Source organism: Panthera leo, chromosome B1 (genome assembly GCF_018350215.1).
Source record: "Panthera leo isolate Ple1 chromosome B1, P.leo_Ple1_pat1.1, whole genome shotgun sequence".
Taxonomy (NCBI): Eukaryota; Metazoa; Chordata; class Mammalia; order Carnivora; family Felidae; genus Panthera; species Panthera leo.
Window position 1 is genome coordinate 76486874 of NC_056682.1, and position 18871 is coordinate 76505744.

General features: G+C 34.0%; 1 protein-coding gene across 2 annotated transcripts in view; it reads left to right on the top strand.

Moving 5' to 3' along the window:
• The window catches only part of LRBA (LPS responsive beige-like anchor protein), a 794075-nt gene that overhangs the window by 231424 nt on the left and 543780 nt on the right, over window positions 1-18871 (top strand). For both annotated transcript variants that reach the window (XM_042935320.1, XM_042935319.1), the window contains 2 exons: window positions 10598-10676; window positions 11499-11632. In XM_042935320.1, coding sequence (XP_042791254.1) covers window positions 10598-10676; window positions 11499-11632 — 213 coding nt within the window. The remainder of the gene's footprint in view (window positions 1-10597; window positions 10677-11498; window positions 11633-18871) is intronic.

The window sequence follows — 18871 nt, forward strand, 5'->3', positions numbered from 1 at the left end:
TTAAAAAAAATAGGCGATATGTATTTATTTTCCTCCTCCTGGTTCAAGCATTATTTGGAAAAAATGATTTGTGGATGAATTGATAGTTGTAATTGCATGCTGAGCTGGGCAATTTATTCTTGTAGATCTGGGTAAGTTATGTATTAGTCTTAGTTTGATCTTGTATTTCTTTGTATGAAGATACAATAAATATATGTCCCTGTGGATCTTAAACCTTTGTGCCTTGGGATGACTTCAGTTCTAAGTTTTATAGTGAGTCAGCAACAAAAAATGAACTGCTCAAATTCATTAATAGATTATTGGTTAGTAAAAAATACACTTGAAAGTACATAGTACAATAGCAAAAAAAAAGGGGGGGGGACTTTCCTTGGAAGAAACCATGTAAATATAAAACATAAAACAGGACTTTTATAGCAGAAACATTTAAACTATTTTGAAATTTTGGTATCAGAATGGGATTTCTTAAATTTACATGTGGCACAATTAAAGAGAAACTAGGATTAGATACACTTGGATCCCAGAAAAAGAATTAGAGCTTGCCAGCTTAATGTGAAGTCAAAGATTCTTCTGCCATATTATCATCATCATCAACTAAAAAACAAAACAAAACAAAAAAGCAGAAACAGACCCATAAATACAGAGAACAAACTGGCGATTGTTAGAGGAGAAGGGTGGGGGGAATGGGTGAAATGGGTGAAGGGGAGTGGGAGATACAGGCTTCCGGTTACGGAATGAATAAATCATACAGCATAGGAAATACATAGTCATTGATATTATAATAGCATTGTGTGGTGACAGGTGGTAATTACACTTGTGGTAAGCATAGTGTAATGTATAGAATTGTGGAATCACTGTGTTGTATACCTGAAACTAATGTAGCATTGTGTCACCTATACTTAAAAAATCACCCAAATCTATAATTTTGCAAAAAAATTTTTTAGATGTGTACATTTACATTTTAAATAGTGTACATTATTAAAACTATGAAACTTTATCACACAAATGTCAGATTCTAGCTTGAATAATATTCCTTAGCTTCTGTAGTATTTTATTAGCAAAAAAGTATAGTCTATTAACAGCAATGGAAAATCACTCTTAATAACTGGTAAAAGATATTCATCAGAGAACAAGGTATACCCTTTGTGTATGCATATTTTCTTTCTTTTTTTTTGTGTATGCATATTTTCAAAGAAAGCCAAAAGAGAAAACAGTTTCAGTAAATCTATCAAAATAGGGAAAATTTAAATTTACTTACCAGTACAGGTTTAATTGCCCACAGTACAGTATGTGGTAACATGCCATTACTCTTTTTTCAGATATGCTAAGGTATTTATCCTGCCATGATGCAAAGCATAAATAAACAAAACAAAAGTGAAGCTAACCCAGGAAAGGAACTAAATAGACTGGTTTTCAGTAATTTATATGCTGCATGTTTGCTAGTTTGCAAAGTATGATAATTATATACCTCATTAGAATATTAGGCTCTGTTCTGTTTATTATGGCTGTTATCAGCCATGCACATTATTAATTGGCATGTTTTTTTTTTTAACGTAGAAGAAAAGTATTTGATTCTTTGCCTTATATGAAATTTGACCCAAGAGGCTTATATTTACTAATCAATACAAATTTCTATTATTTAATAAAGAAGTTTCCACTGGGCATATAGACTGTCCCTCCTGCAACTGGCCCAGAATGGATGAGGAGAGAGAGAGGAGGAGAAAGGAAGAGGGAGGGAAATTAAAAAATACAGTGTTTAGGGTTTAAATATTGGCATTTGTTTTAATGATATGTTATTGTAAAGGACATTATTTATTTAGACCCTTAGGGACCTTGAATAAACAGTTGGCTATTCCCTGGATGGATCCTAGACAGATGATGTATTTGCATTTTCCTTTTTGTTCTTTTGAATGTCTGGAAAATTGTCAGTTTGAAGGAGCCAGTTTATCAGTGCAAGGATAAGGAAAAGATAAGTCTGTATCATTCCACATGTTCAAAGTAGCTTCTTCATTTACATATGCGTGATTGTCTATTGAAAATATTTAATGTTAATTTAAAATAATAAATTAGTCATACATTTATGATTTTATCTGCAGATTTATGATTTAAAGCATGCAGAATGTATTTGGAAATTACATTTTTTCCCCCTCTGGCAGAAATGAAGGACAATCCTTATGAAATTACTGATTTATTTATTTTTTTCATGTGGTGTTTTCCTCATATAATTATTGATAGTTGATTTTTCTAAAGTTTTTATTTAAATTTCAGTTAGTTAATAACATTGTATAATATTGGCTTCAGGTGTACAATTTAGTGATTCCAGAAAACACCTAGTTACTCCTTAATCCCCATCCTATATTTAACCCATCCCCTCACCCTTTTATCTTTGTTAGTAAAGTGTTCTCTGATTATTGAAAAAGACCATTTTGTACAATCTCCTTCTGCTCTAGTGTCTTTTAGGTTTGAAAATTGACATCATTTCTAGGGTTACTGTCAGGAAAGCATTTTTGTTATTGTTTTATTTAGAACCACCATTGCTTTTTGTCTTCTTAAAGCTTTTGATATGCATTTCAGCTCATTAAAATTAGAGTCAATTAGCACAGTAAAAGCTATTTTTGTTTTATAACTACTACCTAGAGCTTCATGCAAACGTTTTCTTGAGGTTTATTATTTGTTTTTCCTTTTAAATAAATGGGACTTGATGTGTTCCTTTTTTTCAGCTTCAGAAAAGTTCAAGAAAAACTACTAATAGTTCTTTCAGAGAAAATATCTGACATATTCTAAATAAACATGGTCTTTAAAAACTACCAGCAATTAAAAAAATAAAACTCTGAAATAATCACCAGTTATGAAAGTCAGTGGCCAGTTATGATTCAGTGATCGTATACTGCTGTCAAGAATTAAGAGAATTGGAGGTGTCATTATCTCTGAAGTACTTCATTGAGTGTTGTATAGAAATAGAAGGATTGGACCTGAGTCTCAGAAATGCCAGATACTGAACAGTGAAAGAGTCTTTTCAACTTCCCCTTTTTTGCCTTCTAGTTTGAAGTTTTGTAAAAAAAAAAAAAAACTAGAAAATGGAGAACTTTTGATTGTGAAGTGGGAATTGCCAAATGTACTAAAAAAAAAAGTTGTTATTATGGTGAAATCTGTATTTTAATTTCATTTTAAAATTAATTGTATGCATTAGGATAGATTCCACTCAGTTTGTTAACAATTTTTATGTACATTTAGCTCTCAATTGAGCAGGGTAGTGAGGAGGAGAGAAGACACCAGTAAGTAAAAATCCCAGTGAAAAGAAAAGTCAACTCTGATTTTCAAGGGAATGGGGAGGGAATGTGTTATGGAAAGGAGAGATTCACAACTTCATCTTTAGGAATATTCTTACTCTAAGAGGGAGGCTAAGTAGTTATCCAAAGGTTAATTGTCTAAGATTGCCAGTGTTCTCCCCCAGAGGAATCAAGCCTGTGGGGAAGGGGGGGGGGGGGGATCTAACAGTCCAGATTTCTTTTTTTTTTTTAAATGTTTGTTTGTTTATGTATTTATTTTTGAGAGAAAGAGAGAAAGCCCAGTGGGAGAGGTGGGGAGAGAGAATGAGAGGGAGAATCCCAGGCTCAGCATGGAGCCTAACACGGGGCTTGATCTCAGGAACCATGCAATCATGACCTGAGTCATAATCAAGAGTTGGATGCTTAACCCACTGAGCCACCCAGTTGCCCCAGACAGTCCAGATTTTTGAATCTCTGGCTGAGTGTTGGTAATCAGAACTGCTGATTATTGAACTAGATCTGCCTGAAGACCAAGCATATATTAAAGAAGGTCAAGCTGTCCCAGATGCTTGCCGGTTATAGGCTGGCTGTTTATTTATACTCATAATTAGGTATTTGCTTTACTTAGAATGTATGTTGAATCAAAATGCCCAGATATAAATGAAGTGAGCCTGAGGAAATTGTGGGAGTGTTGTGTGGCAATACAGGTTTTTTTTTTAAGTTTATTTATGTATTTTGAGAGAGAGAGAAAGAGTGAGCAAGTGGGAGAGGGGCAGAGAGAGAGGGAGAGAGAGAATCTCAAGCAGGTTCCGCACTGCCTATGCAGAGCCTGACACAGGGCTTGAACCCACAAACCGTGAGATTATGACCCGAGCCGAAGCCAAGAGTTGGATGCTTAACTGACTAAGCTACCTACGTTGGGTTTTTAATGAAAGCATTTTCATTAAAATACAGTGGCCTTATTTACTAAATGTCCACCACTGTGTTTTGTTTTATACTGATGTGATAAATGAAATTGTTGGAAATCTACTTTTTATAACAGTTAAATCCAGGATTGATTCTTTGCTTTATAGCTTCTAGACTTTTAGAGTGAAATTTTTAAAAGGCACTTTATAAGCTTCATCTCATTTAAGTTACCTATATTTAATGTCACATGAATAATTATTGAATAATTTGGGTGTGTTTTCAGTTTGAAGTACAGACTAAAGGAAACATGATAACTTTAAATACTTTAAAGATAGTCATAGAGTAGCAGGTAGGAAAGTACCATTGTGAATTTATTATGTCCAGGTGCAAAATAATTCTGTGAAATATAGGTATCACTGCTCATTTTATAGATCAGGAAAATAAAGCAGACAGCTTAAGTAACTTTGCCCAACATCCCACTGCTGGTAAGTGGCAGAGCCATTACTGCTTCCTCTAAACATTTCAATCATATAATAACCCCTGAAGGGTAGTTATTATCAGGGAAACTGGCCTAATACTGATAGAGCTAGAGTTCACTTTGAGAATGGTTAGGTTGTAGGTGGCTGGCGAGGAAGTGTTTTCTGCTAGTGTAGAACATGGTATCTAAAGAAATTGGTTTGGGAGTTATAAGAGAGATTGATGGCTGAGAACTTGAGAGGTTAGTGGGATTTCCTTTAGATGAAGAAGAGAAAGGCTATGGTCTTGAATGACCTAGCATTTCTTTTTGAAAGCAGGAAGGGAAATGGATTTCAGGCTGAGGAGAGTGGAAGAACTTTTATATTTATTACCAGAATTTAATAGGTAAGTAATGTGTAAATAGAAGGCCTGACTCAAAATGAATAGCAGGAATCATGAATAGATAGTAGAGTCACTCAGAAGAGCACTCGGCTTTTCTTCTGTAGTGCCTTGCAGAAATGTGGGAAAGTAACATTGGCCAATCTGCTTTATCTTAGGTGCTTTACATTTTTTAATTTAAACATCCTAACAATCATGTTAAAAATTCAGTGGTATTTCTGTTTTCTGTATCATACTGGTAAAATGGTTTAAAGGGAACAGTCTAGAATTCTGCATGACAACAGCCACTGCAAACTTAAGAAGTATTTGTAATGAATGATACAATCTCAACTAATTATATATAATAATTACAAATTATGAAGAAGAAAGATTCTAACAAAACTGCTCAAAAGATCAGAGTAGTAGTTGTTCCCGGTTTGGTTTCCAGTAAATTAGGAAAATACATAGAATTTTACTAGTAGTCAAAGAAGTGTAAATGGCTTATTCTTTATTTAGAGCAATTTGCAATATGTATCAATATTTAAAGTGTATGTTTGGGGCTCCAGGGTGGCCCAGTTCATTGTGCATTCAACTCTTAATTTTGGCTCAGGTCACAATCTCAGGTCATGGGATTGAGCCCTGCATCGGGCTCTGTGCTGAGCGTGGAGCCTGTTTGTGATTCATTCTCTCTCTCTCTCTCTCTCTCTCTCTCTCTCTCTCTCTCTCTCTCTCCTTCCCTCCCTCCCTCCCTCCCTCTGCCTTTCTCCCTGGCATTCTTGCATTCTCAAATAAATAAATAAGTAAATAAATAAAGTGTATGTTTATTGACTTCTAGGAAGTTACCTCCAAGAAATCAAGGAGTGCACATAGATTTATGTAAACAAATACGAAACACTATTTATTATGGTTAAGAGCTGGGAATGATTCAAATGAATGTCCTTGAATTTTGGTTGGTCTGATATATACTCATTATTAGAAGCAGATTATGATATGTTTCTTTGGTAGGAGTATTATGGAACAGGTGGAGAAGAAAAGAATCTAATCACATGGCACACAATTTTGTCTGTCTTTAATTCCACTATAGTTAATAGTTTCAGGTGTACATTATAGTGACTCAACAGTTACATACATCACTTGGTGCTCATCATATGGTTTACAATTTTGATTTGTCACAGTACCAATGATGACCCCTTGCATTATTTGATTAACATGTAACTGCCAACTTTCTATATTGTTAAGTTAGTCTTTCCCTTTTGTAATTAATAAGTGTTTTGTGGGAAGGTGATTTGAAATTATTTAAATATCCTGTTCCTCAGATCGTTAATTTATCATAACAGTATGGCCTTTTGGCTTCCTATTTTACTGGATGCGTTGAATCAGTTATTATTTATTTTTATGCTCAAATTGTCTCCAATTTGATCTATGGTAGTCCCTTCAAGTTGGCTTCTGTGTGTTTGTGAATGACAGCCTATTATTCCGTGGGCATATCTTTGCTTTCTAAAAAAACAAAGCTAGGTGTTTCAAGATCTTTGTGTACTTTTCTTCCAGAGATCTTGAATCAGCCATTTCTCTCTCTTAGTGAAGAATAGTATTTAGGAGCAAGATCTGGACATGGGATGTTCAAATATTGCTGCTCTCAGGTCCTCTCAGTTGAAAGAACTAGGGACTATATATATATGAGCATGTATTTGAATGAAGGAATATATTTAATATATACTTTTATATATGTCTGTAGTGAAACCGTGGATTCACACAAATGCCCTTAATTTCAAACTATTACCTCAAAGTTTTTTTTAGTTTTCTTTTCTACCTAAATGCCCTCCTTACATTGTTTGGGCTCCTATACCTTGCTCCGGGTCAGTGTAGCACCCATTCAGGTACAAATACTTTCCTTGATCTCTTCAAGCTAACTGCTTCAGGTCTGACTAGTTCAAGAAGGTTTGGAAAAGAGGGTCCTTTTGCTCTTTAAAGCACAGCATTTTTACATTGTAGTCAAGTAAATCATTATACTTACACAGTATGTTGAGACGGTACAATTGTTTTTCCTCTAGGCCTCTAGTTTTTGTGATCTTGAGGTTGGAGACTGGCAAAATGAAGATTTCAGTTAAAACAGTTCTTCCTTACTTAGTCTTTTACCATATCTCAGATTCGAATCTGTTGCTTTCTTGATTGTATCCAGTTTTCTCTCACAATTAGGTCTCAACTTTGGCTGCTGTTGTTTAAGATGCCTTTGATTGTAAAATGTGTTGATTTGAGAAGTGCTATCATGTGGAAAAATGTGCATTTTATTTTGATAAATAGGTTGTTACTGAAAAGAATTCTTACTTACAGATTTATTTCTGGCTCTTCTAAAAAAAATCCGATGATTTTTATCTTTTTCTGCCTGACTTCATTTAAAATTTCTATCAATGTGCTCTAACCAGAGACCACCAGGAATAAACCCTTGGTTGAATACGTTAGTTAAGCGAGGGAGAATGCACACACATGATGAAGAAGTTTGGGACATCTCACTAATAGATGATGATAATAGAAAACTAATAGATAATAGATAAACTAATAGAAAAGGTTTATTATAGGGTTTTAGATTGTATTAGGTGATTTTAGGGAGAGGTTAAGAAGTGGGCTTCCTTCTGATTTGAATATTGTGAGGAAGCATTGGTAATTAATTCTGTGATAAGGTATCCTAATAAATATCATCTAGAAGCGTGGAAGCCCAAAGCTATAATTTATAAAGAAGTCAGTCATTCATATTAGGATTTGGGATGTTTGGCCATCTTTGTTATTTGGACAGAGTTCATTTTTGTCTTGTGAAAAAATTACATGGTAGTATTGTTTTGTGTTGATTCATCATGATTATGGCATGGCTTTATCTGATGTTGATGCTTTATGAAATTGTTTATATTCAATATTAAAACACCAAGACCTAACTGTAGTTTCTAATCAGGTCCTAACAACAGTAGGGACTAATTGATATTAACAGGCTAGCTCCCAATATCAGAGGCTGCTTTTGGATCTTCTCAACTGTTTCTTCTTTCTTTCTGTTTGCTATATGAGCATCTTCTTCTCTCTTTTATCTATCTTTCTGTCTATGCCAATTTGTTTCCTTATGTTCTTCCAGCATACCTATATCTAAGGGTTTGAGAACAGATCAAAAGCATCAGATCTGTGATAATGCATAGGTTCCAAGATCTTTTTTTTTTTTTTCTAACAGAGAATTTTATTTTATTTTTTTATTTTTTAATTTTTTTTAATATATGAAATTTATTGTCAAATTGGTTTCCAGGTTCCAAGATCTTTTAAGCCCCTCTTCTGTATCATCTTTGCATCTTCTTTTTTTTTTAAGTTTATTTATTTATTTTGAGGGGGGGAGCAGAGAGAGGGGGAGGGGCAGAGAGAGAGAGAGAGAGAGAGAGAGAGAGAGAGAGAGAGAATCCCAAGTAGGCCCCATGTTCAGTGCAGAGCCTGACACAGGGCTCAAACTCCTGATCTGTGAGATCATGACCTGAGCTGAAATCAAGAGTCAGAAGTTCAACCAAGTCACCCAGGTGCCCCTTTGCTTTGCGTATTCTTTTTTTCATTTGCTTCCATATATTTCCTGTCTTCTTTTGGACTGTTCCTCTACAGAATTGTGTTAGGATTTCAGTCTGTATTTACACAGGTACTAATTGACATCCATTTAAGACACTGCTTTCGGAAATGGAAAGTTTACTTACTGAATTACAAATGCAAGTAAGATGTGCATGTCCCTCGTACCTATGGGCTCCAGGTTGTTAGGATTATCTTTCCAGTTGGATTTCAGTGACTCTTATGGTCCCTATGTTATAGAGAAATTATTTGACACTGTATGTGTGTATTCTTTTTTTCCTAATATTGGCCTTAGAAAAAGCAAATGGCTTTTGTTTCGTTAGGTCCTACTCCTAGCTTAAATTGAACGTTCTATCCCATATATCCTGATTCTTAAACAGGAACTTTATTTTCCCCCTACTTTCTTGAACTTTTAGAACTCTTTAAGCCTCAGTAAATTATCCTCCAGATTAGTCTTCTAGATTCACTTTTTCAAGACTTGTCATAATGTGAGGCACCTGGGTAGCTCAGTTGGTTAAGTTTCTGACTTCGGCTCAGGTCATGATCTCGCGGTTTGTGAGTTCAAGCCCTGCATCGGGTTCTGTGCTGACAGCTCAGAGCCTGGAGCCTCTTTCAGATTCTGTGTCTCCCTCTCTCTCTGCCCCTTCCCCGCTCGCACTCTCTCTGTCTCTCTCTGTCTCAAAAATAAATAAACATTAAAAAATTAAAAAAAAAGACTTGTCATAATGTATGTTTTTGTGTTCCTATCCATTCTTTAAGTCTTCCAGAGTTACTTTGATGGTGATTATTTTTGTCTTGCCAAGTAAATGTGATAAGCACAGGTATTTGTTGAAAACAAAGATGATTATTCTTGTATAGGATAACATAGTTTGAACATTTTATACTGTAAGATGATGAATTGGCCATTCAGAAAAATATACAAGAGTATTTAAGGGTATCTGAGAATATTCGTTGGAGAGTAAAATAAGATCACATGGTAGAAATTAATTTTACACGGTAGTTTAAATAAAAAGAGGGACATAAAAAAAGTAAGAAATAGAGAAGCATATACCAGGTGGGAAGATAGACCTGTAAAATATGGGAAATGGAAATGATTAAAGGAATAATTTCTGCAATTAACATAAATTGAGGACCTTCTATTATTGTCAGGTTCTCTAGGCTTCTAGAGATATGGATAAAGAAAAGGAAGTCTCTGCTTTTAAGAAGATTAGTATGTAGGAAGAAGGATATTTAAAAAATCATTTGACATGCTGTGTTACAAATACACTAACAGATTATGTTTTTATTACAGTGTGGACACAAATGAAAGAGTATAAATTCTGTTTGAATCATTTAAGAAGTGTTTCTCAGATATTCACTGGATTATGTTTGTTGGACTAGATTTAAGAGCAGTCAGGGTATAGCATAAGTTATTTGGTGTTCAAGGTCAGTTTTCATGGTAATGGAGATATACATATTTAAGGGTAAATTTTGAGTTTCTACTTGTAAATCTCTATTGCCACTTGTTGAATAGAAGAAATCATAACTGCAGGGGGCCGCCTGGGTGTCACAGTCCATCAAACATCTGACCCTTGATCTCTCCTCAGATCTATCTCATGGCTTGTGAGTTCTATCCCTGTATTGGAATTCTGTCTCTCCTTCTCTCTACCCTTCCCCTGCTTATGCTCTCTCTGTCTCTCTCTCAAAATAAATAAATACACTTAAACTACAAAAAAAAAAGCAAGAAATCATAACTCTGGTTGAATGAGTCAGAATTTAGTTTTCTATTATCTCTGCAGCTGGTGGATCATAGGGTTACTTTGTGTAATGATCAAACTTGTAACTAAGATTTATAAATGATTCAAGGAAGATCTTATTAATTGGTAGATTTTAATGTTATCTAAATTATAATGGACATTTAAAAATGCATTCTGTTTTTTGTTGATTTGTTATAAAGATAGGTTTTTTGTTTAAACCTTTGTATCTAAAAACAGAAAATTCCTGTAAATGGTTATTTTCTTTTACAGGTGGTAGATCATCTAATGCAAAATTGCCCTCGGTTCCAACAGTTGGTTCAGTTCCAGAAGACCAAGTTTCAAATATGAGGTATTTAAGCTAATTGGATGTTTGTGATTTGTTCTTTTGATGACTCTTTAAACTCTCTAGCTACAGCTCTTTGTTTAAAAAAAAAACTTTATTTTTTCTACTTCTTTTTTTAAATATAAGTGACATTTAGAACATTTTAGAAGTTCCTTTTTAAAGATTATGGGATATAAAAAGTTTATGAGAAGTGGCTATTAAAATAAGTGCTGCATGAATAACAAATTCTTAATTACACAGGGCCTGCTTGGGATTCTGTCTCTCCCTCTGTCTCTGCCCCTCTCCTGCTTGCACTCTCTCTCTTTCAAAATAAATAAACTTAAAAAAAAAAAAAGGGAAAGAAAAAGCTGCTATAGACGTAGATGTCAATGGAAAAGAATATAAAGTGATTAGGTTTATAAACGTATATTGAGTCTGTATTATATGCTGCAGCTGAGAACTTAGAAATGAAGACATAGTTCTTGAGCTCAAAGTGCTGATGGTTTATTGGTGAACAGACAAATTTGGTAAGGACTTAGAGTTTTTTTTTAGGTTAAAATGGTGCTAAAATTAAAATCAAGTGCTCTCAACTGACCCATTAAGATTTCCTATAAAAGCTTATCCTTGGAGTGGTTTTTTACCAGATTATTGGTCAGGGCTGGGGATGCTGATGTAGAACTGACTAACAAAGGGCAATCCAGGCAGAAGGAATGATATGTATAGCAATAATGAGTCCTTATGTAATTTTTAATTTCTCGTGAATTTTACATTTCTGTGGAAGCTCATTTTAAAAACTGAAAGTTGTAAATTCTAATGAAAAGTTCAGGTAACTTAACATCTTTTCATTAGTATTACAGAGAGACTTGAACATGCTTTGGAAAAGGCAGCTCCTCTTCTGCGAGAGATTTTTGTGGATTTTGCACCTTTTCTTTCTCGGACACTTTTGGGTAGTCATGGGCAAGAATTGCTAATAGAAGGAACAAGTAAGTGATTTTTCTGTATGTCACTTTACAAATATATATTTAAATTTATATTTAAAATTTCAAGCTTAACTTAAATGGAAAATACGAGATGCATGGAGTTTCATTGCTCAAGTATTTTCATCCTTTGACAAGGATTCTTACAGAGGCTGTATCTTGTGAAGAATATGTCTCGTCTAATATTCTTATATGTTCAAGATTTTTTAATCGGTGAATTGGATGAAACAGAAAAGTATGTACTGAACCAAAGAACTAAGACTTAGATTTTTCTTAATGCATTGATAGAAAGATTAGTGTTATAGTAGTTAGTATTTATATAAGCTTTTACTTGAACTTAAGGTCCAGATAAACAATAGTGTATTGCCACGTATGAGGTAAATGAGGAATGTGTTATTTATCTTTATTAGTAGAATTCTGTTTTATAAAGAAGTGGAAATAGCAGTAGTCTTGTACTCTATCCTGCTTATATCATACATAGATTACTGGATCATTTCTACTTCAAAGTAGCATACTTTGAGATTGTGTTAAACTAGATAGCATGTAGAGTTGGTTGCTGAGTGAATTGGAAACCATGCTGTTTATGGACTGGATGAAAAGTTTTGGGACTTTTTTTTTTTTTCCTGATAAGGGGCACTTGTTATGTAGTCAGTGTTTTCTAATAGAATGGGTAACTCAACCAAATGGTATCAGTTCAGTAGAGAATGGCTTTTCAAACAATTATTTTTGAGAGCTTAATAGACTGACTTCAAAATACCAGTCTTCATCCTTATAATGAAAAATCTTTAAGGATAAACTAGAGGACTTTCATCAGTGATCATACAGAATTGATTTTTGTATTCAAAGTGTTGGACTAGAAGTTTGCCAAACTCTGGCTTGTCTGTGTCCATGGTTGATGGTTTAAGATAAAATACTTTTGTTTTCCTAAAGCTGAAAAATCATGGAAAAATAGAATATCTATAGCCCAGTCTCTTTAAATATTGATTTACAGCTTTAGTTATCATATTTTTTTGTTGAGCTATGGTCAGTAGATGATCTCTTGAGGAATTTCTTAAAACTTGTAAAAATCACTCTTTTCATAGAAATAAGGATATGGAAATTCAAGGTATAGGTAGGTTAATAGCTTAGTAAGTTATCTGTATCTCAGCATTACCTAGGAGATACCAGCACTTTGTAAGTAATAAGCTTCAGCTGACATGAATTTTATTATCATCTGTGCTATAGATGTATAGGGGGTTGGTGGTGAGTGATGTCATTCCCATAGAGGGAAAAGGTAGCATTGAATTTATTTGAAAAAGTTCAGGTTTTAGAAATATTTGATTAATGTGGGGTAGAAATTTACATTATCTGCCAAAGGATATAATTTATTTAGCCATGCATGGACTATTTGATCTAATGAAGTAGTAAGATTTGAAAGATAATGAGTTGGAAAATTAAAGGACATCTCCGTAATTTATACTTCACATGTTGTTTATTTTTTAAAGTGGTGTGACAACTTAGGAACTGTATTTCATTAATATAAAATGAATTATTAATTACAGCCTTTTGGTGTAGGAAGACATTGTTGCTTTTTAGTTGGTCTTTGAGTTTTATAATAGATCAAACAAAATAGGATCACCTTAGATACTCAGAAGTACTAAATTTGCCAATTCTGGATCCCTGAATAAAATTTAATTTATCAACTTCTTACTGGTAAATTCTGATAAACCAGTAAGCAATAGTGCATCATCTACCTTGTTATCTAAAAACCTGAGCAGTGCCTACTCATTGGACTGTGTTCATTAAAATAGCAAACAAATCTAAGAGTTTTATGTAACTTATGTCTGTATTTTAAGTTGTGAGGAATGTTTTGGTTGGTGGTTTTATGCATTGTGAAATAAAGAAGTTTTGAGTAGAGGTATTTGCAGCATGGTACTATACAAAAAGCACTGGACTCAAAGACAGGAAACCTTGGTTTTAATCTTGTGTTTGCCAGTCACTAGATGTATGACCAGACGCTGTATATTGTGTGTGTGTGTGTGTGTTTAAATATATATATATATTTAAAAGTTTTTAAAGTTTATTTTGAGAGAGAAAGAGAGCGAGTAGTGGAGGGGCAGAGAGAGACAGAGGGAAAGAGAGAATCCTAATCAGGGCCTGCAGCGTTAGTGCAGATCGTGACGTGGGGAGCTCGATCTTACGAATGGCGAGATCATGACCTGAGCCAAGATCAAGAGAGGGACACTTAACTGACTGAGCCACCCAGGTGCCCCTACTTTTACATTTTTTAAATAATTTTTTTATTTAAGCAGTTTTAAATATGTTAAATATTTATAATAACCATGAACTTATTGCCAACTACCAAACCATTTTTGTTTTGCTGTTTGTTATATCTACCTCTGTTTTTTTTTTTTGCTTTAGTACTTCAGACAATTCCAGACATTTTGTCATCTTACCCTTAAATAATTAATAGTCCATGTAAAAAAGGATATTTTCCTTTATAATCATAATTGCTCCTCTTACACCTAATATTCATAATAGTTTTGTGCCATATCATACTCAGTTCATATTCATCTTCATTTAGATGTCTTTTTATAATTGGTTTTCTTCTAAGATACAATCAAAATCAATTTATTGCATTTGGTTATGTCTCGTAAGTCTTTATTAATATCAAATAGTTTCACCCTATTCTTCCACTATTTTAAATTTTTTTTTTTCAACGTTTTTTATTTATTTTTGGGACAGAGAGACAGAGCATGAATAGGGGAGGGGCAGAGAGAGAGAGGGAGACACAGAATCGGAAACAGGCTCCAGCCTCTGAGCCATCAGCCCAGAGCCTGACGTGGGGCTCGAACTCACGGACCGCGAGATCGTGACCTGGCTGAAGTCGGACGCTTAACCGACTGCACCACCCAGGCGCCCCTTTAATGCTATTGTTTCTTGGTGATGTCATTTAATTGTTTCTCTGTCCCATGCATTTTCTGATGGCTTGAAATTAGATTTAAAAGTTTAATTAGAGGAAATACTTAATATTACATCATGCTTATTAGAACCACATGTTTTCTGATTGTCTCAATTGTAGTGATATTGACCTTCTTTTTCAATCCTTTATAAGGATTAATATTTTATTGTTTAAAGAGGTCCTCCAAATACAAAGAGAAAATTACTTAAAAAATATATTCCATCTTAGAGTTACCATATGTAAGTTCATTGGACAAGTTTTATAAATCTAAGATTTGTTATAGGGTGTTTGTGGTCTTAGTTTTCCTATACCTTAAAACATTTTGGTATTTCACTGTTACTCATCAGTTATTCCTAACAATAGTAAGGACTAAAATAATAAGAATACAAGAGTACTGGAATTGCCCCTAGAATTTATGCCACGATAGGAAAACAAATCATCACTATCAGATCACCCCCAGTTTTTACTGCATTTCTCAAAGTACATGATCATATTTTAAGAAGATAGAAATTTGTTTTCTCAGTGAGAGCAAAAACTGGTATTGGGGGGGGGCGTGGGACAAAAACATTTTAGGTATTATAATGATTTGTGACCCTCCAAAGGGCCACATACATCTATATAGTACATCTTTAGTATTAAAATTTCATAGGGGTATAGTTAAGAAAAAAATGGTCTGAAATGGCTTCCCAAGTGGAGAGCAGTAACGAAAAAAAATTGAGAAATATTGGTGTAAAAGAATTCTGTGGACATTATCTTTGTGGTCTGATTTTCAACTTTCATTGAATTTAAGAATTCAGAGTTGTTTATTTTCTGCTCTAATGGTATGGTGATAAAATTGACAGAAAAAGACATTTTACAATTAGACCATCTGAGGATGAATTTAAAGAGACAGAGAACAGCACTTATAAATTTTATCAAACTCAAGAATTCATTAGTGCATAGCATATTTCTGTGTAAAAAGGAAATTGGTTTTCTCAGCATGTCATTCAATAAAAAGGATTTCAGTCTTCAAAATTTATGCAATGTTTTCTGACAAGAACCTGGAACATCTTATTTTGCTAAAAAGGCATGTGACCGTGTTCGTGATAGTTATACACCACAGTTTACTTGGTATAGTTTCTAAGTGAGTAAAAAAGGCAAATGTGTTATATGAAAGTGATTGGAAGGAAAAGCTCATGTAGAAATGAAAAAATTCAGTGGATTGATCATTCTAAATGGTGTTTGAAAGTCTCAAGAAGAAAATGTTTTACAATTCTGGATCAAAGAAGATGGCTGTCTTCTTTTCAACAAAATTTTGAATGATTCATCTTTTCCAAACCATCTGATGATGTAAGTTCAAGAGAAAGGACCAGAATTAATGATAAGCTAGAACCTATTAGAAGTTTATTTGAAATTTGGAATTAGTGTTTACAAGATGGATATTGTTTACAGATTGATGAGGAGTACTTAGTTGTATCCAAAGGGCATTGCTCATGCAGGATATATACAAATTCCTTGAAAAGCAGGAAAATATAGAATAAGAATTTGAGTTTATTATGCATAAATTCTTATCAAAATTTCTAATGCTGTTTATAATTATCCCTCCTGTAAATTGTTTAAGATGACTTAAAAATATATATAATATAGTATATATGTGTGTGTGTGTGTGTGTGTATTATAGTGTGAGCAGGGGTGGGACAGAGAGAGGGAGAGAAAGAATCCCAAGCAGGCTCTACCTTGTCAGTACAGAGCCCAACACGGGGCTCCATCTCACAAACTGTGAAAGCATGATCTAAGCCCAAGTTGGTTACTTATCTAACTGAGCCACCTAGGTGGCCCAAAATTTGTATATTTTTAATAAGGCTTCTTACATTCCATAAGGCAGATGGTTGTGACTGTTTGTCATGGTCTGCCTGCTTGAAAGTTTAGACAGATCAGTGGGTTTAAATGTTACGTTGTTTGCTTAATATCTGGTAAGTCATTTAATATTTTTGAGTTTTAGTGGTAAAGAAAAGCACTAGTAATAGAGGTAGGATAAATAGTCTTTGGTGAAGAAATTATAGTCCTCTTTGGTAATGAAACTCCAGAGGAGTGTAAAACTTCTGGCTTTGGTATCTTGAGTTTGTCTTTTTTGAAGAGACTGAAATTGCATATCTTAGAAAAATGAACCAAAAATAAAACCAAGCAAAATTAACCCTACCATTATTCTGAGAGGCTTTTAGGGAGGTTAGGTAATATGCCTATTCAGATCTCTGAGCCTGTAGTAACTTGTTTGCTTTCTGCTAACTGGGGCAATAATAGGATGTGTTTTTGTACAAAATGAAAATTGATACTTCTGCAGGAACTTACAAATTCACTCTAAGTGTTGTTTTAGGGCCTCCTTTGGATAATTATTAGAGTCTGAATGTAAATCTGAAGACAGATTTACTGGCTTATAATTCATTTATTCCTTTTTCATACATGCAACCAGTGTCATCCAAAGGCAAACAAAACAAAACAAAACAAAACAGTTAAGTTGTGTAACCTGATGCCAAGTCCTTTATTGGGGATGTTTCTTGTTTATTTACTCTAAAGGTTATATATTTTTGTTTACAGTATTTGTTGCCCTTAGTCAGGGAACTTATAATTAAAGGATTAATATAAGGTCTCTTTTGTCCTCTAAAGCCCATTTTCATTTAAAGTTTAATATACCATCCATCCTGGTCTTCCTCCCCATCCTTTACAAATCTACAAATCCCCAGTCCAAAAAACATGAATTGTTCTAATCAAACTGTGAAATGTTATTTATTTTACTATTATTGAGTACTCAACGCATTAATCAGTGAATTCTAACTTTTCATGGCCCAAGGCCTTTTGTGTCATTATTGTTCTTTTTCTGAGTGGATACCAAAGCCTGAGCCAGATCAGAGCCCAAATGTTTTGCCATGAAATGAAAGTTGGTAGGAATTCTGGTTTCCTTAGAATATAGCAGTTAGGAATAATGACCTAATTGTAGAAAGATCTGAATTTCCTTTTTGGAAGTAGTAGCTTTTAAGGTTGAAATATATGGAACTTCCTATAGTTGGTACATTTTACGGAAAGTGGCAAGGTTCTAGACCAGCAGAAGGCTACACCAGCAATGACAGATGGACTATTGGTATGCTTCCTTTTGGCCTTGGAATTAGCCTGCAGAGCTATGCTCATTTCAAGCTCTACAGAAAGCATAATTTAGTCTGGTTAATGGCCTGCTTTCTTAATGCAACATGTAGATGTTCTGTGGCTAATTTTTATGCTGGTGCTTAACACTATTACCATCATTATTTCTATGTTAAATATTTTTTCAAACCATTGAGAAAAATGGTTCTTTTCTAAAAAGCGAAGGGGGGAAATAACCTATTTAATGAGAATGCTATTTGTAAGGCTACAGAATGGCAATGTGTGCCATTAGTAGTTATGAGCCAACATGACTAAAAGAGGTAAGGGGGAAGAACTACAGAGATAGAAGATTAAAGAAAGGGAATAGGATGGAATGGGCTGCCTGCAGGAGCTTTAATGGGAAGAAAGAAAGAAGATAATTCTGTATGGTGTGTAAGAGGCCACCAGGAATTACTTTAGTTGTTAAACCCTGGATTCCAAACTTGTGTTTGCTCAAAAAAATACAGAATGAAAAATTATATTTTTCTGATTATTAGTAATGTACTAATTTAATGCTTTTAATTATGGGCATTGCTTTTTTTTTTTAACATACTGGTTATAAAATGTTCTTGTACCTTTTTAGATTTTATTGGTAATCAAAACTAAGGCAGTCTTTAGATATGTATTAATTGCTTAAAAGTTCCTTCCTGGGATACTTTTGGTGAACCTAAAGGAAACAGAAAAGAGAAAATGTAAATGAATTTATTTACAAGAAATCAAGAATATATAACAGAGAATGCTTGCACTTCTGTTAAGGTTTAGTGTGAGGTCACAGGTCAAGGTACTAATAAGAGTGTTTGGGATGTCTGCTGCCATGAAACAAAATGGAAACTTGATTGATAGCTAGAGGGTTGAAGGGAGAGAGTGTGGTGGAGAAAGCAAAGGTCAGGGAGCCATTTCCCTTCTCTGCATGTATAACAATCAACTCTCTCCAAAACAAAATGTAGATGATATTGATCAATATGGCATATGTTGTGCACATTTCTATGAGTATTGTGAAATGTCATTATATGTGGAATTCGATTAAGTGTGTTAGTAGTTTGAATACTGAAATGAAGTAGTCTACAAAAAAATTGTGGTAGTTTTGATACCAAGTTTCAAGTAATTACAGAGTACCTTGTTTACTCCTAGGATCAAATGTGTGTGGGTTT